The sequence below is a fragment of the Pteronotus mesoamericanus genome, unplaced genomic scaffold (assembly GCF_021234165.1).
Source record: "Pteronotus mesoamericanus isolate MK-2021 breed Mesoamerican mustached bat unplaced genomic scaffold, CSHL_Meso_final contig_557, whole genome shotgun sequence".
NCBI lineage: Eukaryota > Metazoa > Chordata > Mammalia > Chiroptera > Mormoopidae > Pteronotus > Pteronotus mesoamericanus.
The window spans coordinates 305,166-315,124 of record NW_026555200.1 but is presented as its reverse complement, the minus strand read 5'-3'; the positions used below and the strand labels follow the sequence as shown (position 1 = coordinate 315,124).

The following is a 9,959-nucleotide window of genomic DNA, read 5'->3' as shown; positions in this document are numbered from 1 at the left end:
CTTAGCAGGCACAGGGTCCAAGACAGAGGGGCACCCACTGAACATCAGCTGCTAGCATTACTATTACTATTAATTACTATTACTATTACTATTATTGCTGCTGTTGGCTTAGAGCTCTCTGAGGGGGCTCTCTCCCTGTGTGCAGGCAGAGGGCTATGCCACATACTCAAACCTCAGGATTCTTGCTTTGCTTCAACTTATTCCACCCCAGGAGCAAAGTCTCAGGATGCACTCTGCCGTCTCAAATGGCACCCACGAATCGTTTCACATTCAATTTCCCCATCAAATTCGCAGGCACGTCCTGCAGGCCATTATTCCATTTCTTAATGGTCTGTGTGGGGAAAATTGTAAGTAGGACATTTCTTCATGCCCTTGGCATCCCCAACTCTTTAAAACTTTCTCTTCTGGGCCAGACCCTCTTTGGGGTGTCTGCCGATGCCCAGCCCTCTCCAAAATCCTGGCATCGCCTGCCCCCAGCCAGTGCTCCTCCCAGAACGGAAGGGAAACAGTGACGTGTCTCCTTGGGGGGCAACGCTGGCTTCCCTTGAGTGTCTGCGGAGGTGGGATTTGGCAGCAGGCCGCAGGGTGAGCCGGACTGGTGCATGGCCCAAGGTCAAAGAGGAGACTTCTTTTGAGCCCCACCTGCGTACCACTCACAAGCTGTGAGACCTTGAACGAGATCACCTCGCTTCCCCGGGGCCTCATCTATAAAAAGGGGATGATAATACCAACCTCACAGGGGGTCAGAATCAGAAGTACCCTCTCAAGGGCTGTGCCCATAGCAACCGTAACAGTTATGCGTTAAACTCACGGGAATGGAAGCCTTGTTGGGGTTCCCTGGAATGGGTGGGCTAGGCAGGAGTCCTTCACCAGGGCGGGTCCCCCAGGGTCCTGGTCAGGCTCCAAATTCCGACAGAGGAGGTGTTCTCAGCCCTGTACCAGCATCACCCTCGATGAGCAGCACAGGCGGAAGCCGAGCGGGGAGTGGGGATAATATATATTTGACCTCCGGGCCAGGCATGGCAGCGCCCTAGCCAAGGGGTGCAGAGTTTGGAGGAGCCTTGCCCACCAAGCACTGACTTCTAGCTCGTACACGGTGGGGAGTACAGAGTGGGCCCAGGGGAGCGGCAGCCAGGCTGGCGGGTTGGGGCAGTGGCCGTTTACCAATGAGAATGGAAATATTTCAGCGTGCTAACGACCAGCGCAGACATGGCAGTGCGCCCAGCTGGGGATGCAGCCTTGGGACACTGTGCCTAACAAAGCCCCACCACTCCTGTGTCACCACCACTACCAAATGCTTACTAACTGTCCTGCAGACCAGTAGGACTTTTTCCTTGACCTCCTCTTCCACCCCTTAGAACCCAGAGAGATCCCCTGGGCCCTCGTCCCAGCTGGACAAACTCTTCCTGTCTCTAGGCCTTAGTCTTCCCATCGGTCACACCAGGATCCACTTATTGCTGACACTTCAGGGTTCAAAGGTCCACTCTGTCCCGTGAGTGTGTGCATGTGCACATTCATGCATACATAAGTATGTGTTTGTGTGCGCGCGCGCACATACGTGCATGTGGGGGTGTGCATCTATGTGTACGCACAGAGGATCATGCGTGCGTGTGTCTGTCTCCCTCTTGGACATCTCCACCCCCTCTCTGCACACACCCCTCATCTCTCGAGGTGCCCGCGCCCGCCTCCTCCCAGCTTCCGCCCACACTCAGGGCCTCACCTGCCGCACCCTCCTGGATGGGCGTTTGGGAATTGCAGACCTGGGCTGAGAAGACCAGGGGAGGCACCAGCGCTATGGAGTTCAAAGCTCATCACACGAAGATGGGCCTGTTTATTTGCATGGCACGCATTTGTCTCTGACTGTTTTACCCACCCCCTGAGCCAATTGAAGAGTTATCAATTTATCCTGCCCTCACGGAGAGACCAGATTGGAGGCGCGCACGCACATTCACAGAAGCCCAATATAGACTTCCAATTATCTTTTAATTTCGCTCCTGTCTTCATTTGTTCATTTCACTTTTTCCAAACAGACTGACAAAAAAAAAAAAAGCTGTAATTTATGGAGTCTGAAGGCAGCTAGTTGAGAGTGTTGTGTTCACCTGTTCAGGGTAGAGTTGAAAGCTCACTTGCAGCAGCCCTACAGGGGAGAAAGGTGCCTGCTAGGGACTCCCCTACCCGCCCGTCCTGCCCCCCATCCCCACCCAAGTCCCAGCTCTCCTGACTCTCGGTCATAACTATACCTTCTTATTCTCTGTATTCTTGATGCTCTGGCACCAAGACCCGCTCCCCTTAGATGGGAAGGGACTGCCCCTCCCAGGGTTAGCTAGTTACCTGATAGCAAATGACCCAAGATAGGAGCACACCTTTCATGTGCAGATGAGCCAATCCAAAGCCGTCACCACCCACCACCTCTGCAGGTTCTTACAAGGCTCTTCCACCTCAGGGCCAATATCGCCTGCCCTGATCGGCCCAGGACCAGGCATCAGACAATGGGGACAGCCCGGAGCCCCCTGGAGTTATTGAAGCTGGCCAACCTGAAGCTGTTAACCCTGCCTCATCTGTTCCTCCCCAGGGGAAGCACAAGAAACATTTTTACACATTCCCTTCACCCGCCCTCCCCCCTGCTGCCCCTGGTGCTTCCTGCGCACCGCCAGCCCACTGTGGAGTGACAGGTTGGAGAAAGGGGAACGCCTCCTGGGAACCGTGAGCAACAGACTATCTTTACAGCAGCAGCCATCTCCTGACGGGCTGGCCTCGCAGGACCTGAGTGGTAATAAAGCCTGCATTCCGAAACAACCTCAGATGGCTGTGTGCGCTGAGAGCCGCACTGGGGGGCGGACGGTGGGAAGCCTGTTAATACAGGCCTGCTCCAAGCTTGGTGTTTCACGGGAGTCCCTTCTGCCCTGGAACTAGGGGAGGGCCCGGGAAGCGCCGAGTCGGGGTTCAAATCGGAGCCCCCGTGTGCACAACCTGCAATCTGCTCCGAGATCCAACCTGGAGGTCTTCACACAGTGTCATGGCTCTCGTGTCACCCAGTTTTCCTCCGACCTTGTTATTTCCCCCCTTCTTGGCCTTCCCTGTTCCTGCCACATCAAATGTCCTCTCCACCTTTTTGTCCTCGCCTGGTGCCGGGGCTCCTGTTTCACTCTCCCATGGAACCGATGAGCTTTGTCGCACTCACCTTCTTCCCCCAGAGTCTTAGTCCCCACGGGTGCAGGGTCCGCGTGTGTCTCCTTAACCTATATCACTGCATCCCAGCACACGGCCTGGTACATGATAAGCATCTGATAGCTATTTGTTCAATCCATCCATCAATCAGTCTAAGCCCCTGCTTCCTTTCTCAATAGTCAATGCTCAACACCTCTGTCTGGAACACTTTCCTGACCTCTATCCTGACTCCCCTTGCTCCAGGCTCCCGGGCTGTCTGCTAGCCCAGCTGTACTTTGTCAACAGGCATCTGTTGACAGATGACCTCATTAACTTTTCCTTTGTGATACATTGTGGATTGATCATATTGTGAGTGCATGTGCCATCTTCCCGATCAGGACATTAGTCCCCTGGGGCTGAGACTGTTGTCTTCTGGTCTCCGTGCCCCTCCCACCCTCCTACCTCCCCCTGCTGCCCAAGGGGCTTGGTTTGGCCACACCCACTGCCCAGGAGCAGGTTCCAAAAGGAGATTGACTGAAAAGGTTTCACCGGAGCTTAGAGAGAACACTCCAGGGCACAGAGGAGCATTTGTTGGTTAGAAAACCTCAAGCCAGAGGGGCTCAGACCCTGCTCGCTGGGTGGCATCCAAGAGGACAATACCAGGTCACAACATGCTAATGGGATATGCAACAAGCCTTTCTCTATCCAAGGGTATGAGAGTCCCAAAGCTGTCCCTACTTCTGGAATGGTCACTTGGCCACAGGAGGCCCCACATAAGCCCCCAAAGCCCTGCCGCCACCCCAGCAGACAACCTCTTTTTTGCCCTTCCTACCTCGTCTTCTCCTTCCCTGAGGCAGATGCATAGGCCATGCAGCCACCGAGACCTGGTTATCAATCAAGACCCTGCCACTCCCAACCTATGTGTGACGGTGGCACGTCGCTCTGAGCCTCAGTTTCCTCTCAGGATTACTGGAAAATGAAATGACTTGACTTATACAGAGTGCCCGGGGCCTTGGCCCCCATTCCCTGTGACTACCCTTGGCGATCGAGGACACAAACTGCTCACCCACCCAGGGCGCAGCGGAATCAAGCAGGTCGGTAGAAAAGCCGACCTGCTTCGCGTTCCTAGACCCACTGAAATCTCCTGCGCGGACCTTTAAAGAACGTGGATTTGCTGGGAGCTACCCAAACCTCCTGACTCAGTCAGGGGCTGGAGGGGGGGAGCTGGGAAACCTGCCTTTCTAACGAGCACCCCCAGTGCCTCCATCCCTGTGGAATTCAGAATCACTGACTTGACCATCATGGAAAGACAGGAGACCCTGCCCAGTCCCCGTGGGGCAGGCGGAGGAGACCCGACTCCTGAGGAATCCCACCTGCTCAGGTCTGTAAAACCCTGGGGTCCAGGAGCAGACCCAGAAGTCCCCATTTTTGAGCAAACTGACAGAACCTTGGAGCGGCCGTAAAATGGGTGACAACTGTGTCTTTCCCAAACACACACTGAGCATGAGATGCGATTCATCCAGTGCGCCCACCCCCCTGTACCCATGGCAAGGCACAGTGCGTGTCGGCTGTTGTCCCAGTTGTGCCTGGTCCCATCTGGACCTTGGGGACTTAGCATCCAGCGGGAGGAGAACAGAGTGCACGTTGACCCGTGGCCCATGAGAGAGGCTGAAAGAGGAGCTGAGAAGAACGAGAGACCCGAAGAAGGAGATGGTCCCGGGAGGGTGGAGGCACCAGGAAAGACGGCATGGGAAGGCCTTGCCTTTGAACTGACTGTGCAGGGCTGGAGGGACTGGACCAGCGAAGACAAGGAAAGTCAGCCAGAGCCCCAGCCTGGAGCCCGACATGCCAGGCAGCCAAAGGAGAAGAATTTGGAGGGGTAAGCTGAGGCTGGAGCGTCACGGGCTGTGAACACAGGCACAAGCCAGGATTTTCTCCTCGCCAAGGCTTCAGAGCCAAATGCTTCTCCCTCATGTGTTTCCCTTGGCTCACAGAGTGGGTTTGATTCTCATCTTTAATGAGATGCCGTCATTTAGAAATCAGGAGGGATCGCATCACTATGTAGAGTAAGCGTCCCTGAAACAGCGGGCTCTGGCAGCGGGGCCCTGCCCGCCGGGCACCACCGCACAGTGGGCCCTCGATTTCCCTGCCTGGCCCCTGTAGGGAGTATGGGTTTGAGATCCCGACCCTGGCCTTCGGGGCCCCTGAGAGCACGACTCAATCAGTGCTTCAGAAGGTCCAGCTGAGGACGATTAATCGAGTGACTGATGTCACGGATGATAGTTACTGAGTTAGCAGAGGTGGCGCTCAGCCCTGCGAGCTCTACAGTTTGTTCTCACCACGACCTTATGAGGTCTGTGCTGCTCTCCCCATTTTTCAGAGGCGAGAATTGAGGCACAGAGAGGTGAGGTCACTTGCCTAAAGCACACAGCTGATAAGTGGCAGACCCAGATCGCCTGGATCTGGATCCAACAGCCCTGTGAGATGGTTCGGGCGAGTCTCCCTCGGCCCCTCATCCTAGGAGGCTGTCTGGTTTGGAAAGCAAGAAGGTGCCCCACGTCTGACCCTGATCTGGGTATAATGCCAAGTGTTTTTCCCAAGCTTTCTCAGAATGTCCAGTTCTCTTAGTCAGGAGGGCAGATGCATTCAAAGAGCCGGGTCAGGTGGCTTGGCGGCGGTCCTGGCTCAGCCTCCCCTGCTGCCAGCTGCAGACCTCAGCCCCCACTACGGGGACCGGCAGACCCCAACAGAAAGGAAACAGACCCAGGCGGGTCTCTTGCTACACCTGCTGTGACTCCACCTGTCCCACACTCACCACACCCAATCCTCCTAGCTCAGTCAATTTGCAAAAGAGAAAATAAAGATCACACACAAACAATAACCACCCCCATGCGTTTCCTAGCATCGGATGACTGTTTGGTGAAGAACTTCCCTCCCTCTTCATGTGCTGGCTGGACACTCCTAACATCTTCCTGCTGCCGCTGGCTCAGGTGGCTGATCACAAGTTCAGCCCCCGGGGCTGACCCACGACCCCTCCTGAGGAAAGCACTGCAGGATCCAAGGAGGCCAGCACCGAGCCCTGCCGACTGGGGCTCCTGGTGCCGCCTTCTGCCAGCTCAAAGTCACCTTTGCTTCAACTCCTCAGCTGGCCAGCCAGAGCCAGCCCAGAACCCCCTCCACTCCGCTCAGCAGGAACAAGGAACCGGCTCCTATTGGATAATTATTAATCAGATTCTTGAGATTCCTCAGCCCCAGGTTGGCTTGGGAAGCATGCTCCCTGGAGGAGGAGGAGCCGAGGCCCAGGACTGGCATTTGGACATGCAGCTGACCGGCAAGGTGGTGCTGTCCGCCGCCGCTCTGCTCCTGGTGACCGCAGCCTACAGGCTGTACAAGTCGAGGCCCGCCCGAGCCCCACTGTGGGACAGGAACACCACGGCTGAGGCTGACGAGGCGGCGGGAGGCTCCAGACAGCCTGAAGTTCAGGCGGCTGCACCTGGGGCACCCCATCGCGGGCTGAGACGCCGGCGGGGGAGCACGGGGCCTGGGGCACGACTGGGCTGCAGCGGGGACAATCCGGGGGGCCCCCAAGTCCTGGCAACAGGAGCCTCTTCCAGTGACTTGGGAGCCAAAGAGGCTTGGAAGCCGGAGAGGAAAGGCGCTGGTGAGGATCTGGGTGGGCGGTGCCTGGAGCCTAGCGTGGCACCTCCTCGCTGCAGTGGCCAGGAAGCCGGAACAGCTGCTGGCAGTAAGTCCGAGCTGCCCCGCCACCCCCACTTGGGCAGTGAACCCAAACGCTCCCCACCTGGCCTTGCTGCAGTGGACAGTAGTGGTGCGGAGGGTGAGCCTGCTCCATGGCGGGATGGGGGACTCCCCGAGCAGCCAGGGACTGGAGTGCAGGCACCCCACCGTCCACCCTTGACGGCCCACTCAGAAGACAACAGTGACATGAACAAGAGCCGGGTCCTCACTCACATGACAGGGGTCTGTGGGGAAGAGGCTGGGGCCCTCCGGGCTGCCTCAGACATGGGCCTGGCCCTGCAGCAGCAGCAGGGGGCCACCAACACCTCCTACACCTTCTCATCGGTGGCCCGGGTTCGGGTAGAGGAGAACTTCATGAGGGAGAAGATGGCGGGGATCAGGCCCAGGCTGCAGGGCAAGGTATATGAGTACTACGTCGAATCTACCTCTCAGTCCACCTCTAGAGGCAGGCCGACTCCTCGGACAGCAGCGCTGGCTGAGGCTCCACCTCCTGTGCCAGGCCCCCTGGGAACAGGGCCAGTCCCCCAAGGCCACAACGAGGACAGAGAAGGTGGAGCCCATCCCGCCGCCTCCTCCCAGCCTGTGCTCTCGCCCCCCACGCAAGGCTTCAGCAGGAAGGAAAGCCTCCTTCAGATCGTGGAGAACCCAGAGCTTCAGCTGCAGCTGCACGACTTCGGGAGCCCTGCTCCATCCCGCCTGGACCAGAGTGCCCCACCCAGCTGCCCCACCTCAGGGGAGCCTCCAGAGTCCAGCTCAGAGGGAAGCAGCGGGGAGCCCAACCTGCAGCTCGTGGCAGGGACCAACTTCTTCCACTTCCCTCTCACCCCAGGTTCAGCCCCAGATGTCCACCTGGATCTGGGGAATTGCTACGAGGTGTTGACCTTGGCCAAGAGACAGAACCTGGAGGCCTTGAAGGAGGCTGCCTACAAAGTGATGAGTGACAACTACCTCCAGGTCCTACGCAGCCCAGATATCTACGGCCGCCTGAGCGGGGCAGAGAGGGAGCTGATCCTTCAGCGGCGGATGCGGCGGGGCCGCAAGTGCCTGGTGGTGGCCGACATGTGCCCCCAGGAAGATGCTGGCCGCCTCTGTTGCTATGATGATGAGCAGGATGTCTGGCACCTGCTCACCCACCTGCCCCCTGAGGCTGTGTCCCGGGGCTGTGCCATCTGCAGTCTCTTCAACTATGTCTTTGTGGTGTCTGGCTGCCAGGGGGCCGGGGGCCGGCCCTCCAACCGAGTCTTCTGCTACAACCCTCTGACCGAGATCTGGAGCGAGGTGTGCCCACTGAACCAAGCCCGGCCACACTGCCAGCTGGTGGCCCTGGATGGGCACCTGTACGCCATTGGGGGCGAGTGTCTGAACACAGTCGAGCGCTATGACCCTCGCCAGGACCGCTGGACCTTTGCCCCGCCACTCCCCAACGACACCTTCGCCCTGGCGCACACAGCCACGGCGTGTGCCGGGGACATCTTCGTCACGGGCGGCACGCTGCGCTACCTGCTGCTCCGCTTCTCAACCCAGGAGCAGCGCTGGCAGGTCGGCCCCACGGCGGGAGGCAAGGATCGCACGGCTGAGATGGTGGCAGTCAATGGCTTTCTCTACCGCTTTGACCTCAACCGTAGCCTGGGCATTGGTGTGTACCGCTGCAGTGCCAGCACCCGGCTCTGGTACGAGTGCGCCACGTACCGGACTCCCTACCCGGACGCCTTCCAGTGCGCCGTGGTGGACAACCTCATCTACTGTGTGGGGCGCCGGTGCACGCTCCTCTTCCTGGCTGACTACATCTCACCCAGGTTTGTGCCCAAGGAGCTGCGGAGCTTCCCCTCCCCCCAGGGCACCCTCCTGCCCACTGTCCTCACCTTGCCCGGCCCCCACATGCCACAGACCAGAGTCTAGCCGCCTTCTGCTGGGCAGCCCCTGCCCACAGCTCCATGGGCCACTCGTGGGAGACGGGGCAGCCAGGAATTTGGCCAACAGAAGGTGAATTCTAGTCCTACCCCCTTTGCTGGCTGGGGTTCTGGGGTGCGTCTTTGCTGTCAGTGGGCTGAAGAGGGCAAGGGTGAAAACAGAACTAGGGACTGGTGTTCTGAGACCAGGGGCAGCCACATCTCCAGGCCTGGCTTCAAGTCTGAATTTTGGGGGGCTCTAGGACCGCAGCACATCTCAGGGGCATGACCTTATCACAGCTGTGATTCAGGTGCCAGTTGACCCCCAGTGACCCCTCAAGCTGACCCCAGTGGAGATCGGCTCCTTCCTAAACATTGGTCCAACTGCCAAGATTCCCAGAAGCACCTGGAACACACAGGTGGAAAAAATCAAGGGAGGTGGTTCAGGCAGGACTGGAAGGGGCCCAGGGCAGCCCCAGGGGCCCCAGCCAGAGAGGGAGACAGCAGGGGACGCCAACAGCTAAAGCTGGAGGGTTTGGTTTGGTTTTGTTTTGTTCTGTTCTGTTTTGTTTTCTTTCATTGTCTTGTTTGGCTGCAGAGTAAAGTAACAAAAGCCCACTTCAGTTTTCCTCATGAGAACCCTCCATTTTTAGCAGCCATTTGACAACGTACATCTTCTCCTCGGGGTCCATTAAGAATATAGTTGATCTTGGAAGAGGCAGAAGATGTGATCCAAGGGCCACTGTCCGCCCAGGGCCCACGGACCCTCTCCCCAGATCTTAGAACCTGTATCTTAGAACGATACAGCTCTCCCAGGAGCCCAGCCTCACCCCTGGGGGTTGGGGGCAGCCACTGCTGACCAGCCGACCCTTTGGGGCTGGTGAGAGCCGATGGCCCTCCCTGTGCCATGTTGCCACCCGGTCAGCATCAGACAGGAGACGACCAGGGAGGGGCGGGCCCAAGAGGGAGCTGAGGCACTGGAAGTGACACATCAGGGGGCTGGGATCCCCTTCCCCACCAGGTTTGGTAACTTCTCAAAGGGAAGAAACCTCCAACCCCAGGAAGGTACCCATGGACCTGCGGGGAAGAGAGAGGGACTGGTCCAGTCTCTAACCACAGCCCTGCTCCATCTCCCAGGGAGAGGCCCCCACACGCCAGTCAGGC

The 9,959-nt window shown here is 58.1% G+C and overlaps 1 protein-coding gene across 1 annotated transcript; it reads left to right on the top strand.

Moving 5' to 3' along the window:
- The first annotated feature begins 6,417 nt into the window (after positions 1-6,417).
- KLHDC7A (kelch domain containing 7A) lies at positions 6,418-8,805 on the top strand. The gene has a single exon (XM_054579613.1). The coding sequence runs from the start codon at positions 6,418-6,420 to the stop codon at positions 8,803-8,805; it is 2,388 nt and encodes a 795-aa protein (XP_054435588.1).
- The last annotated feature ends 1,154 nt before the right edge of the window (positions 8,806-9,959 follow it).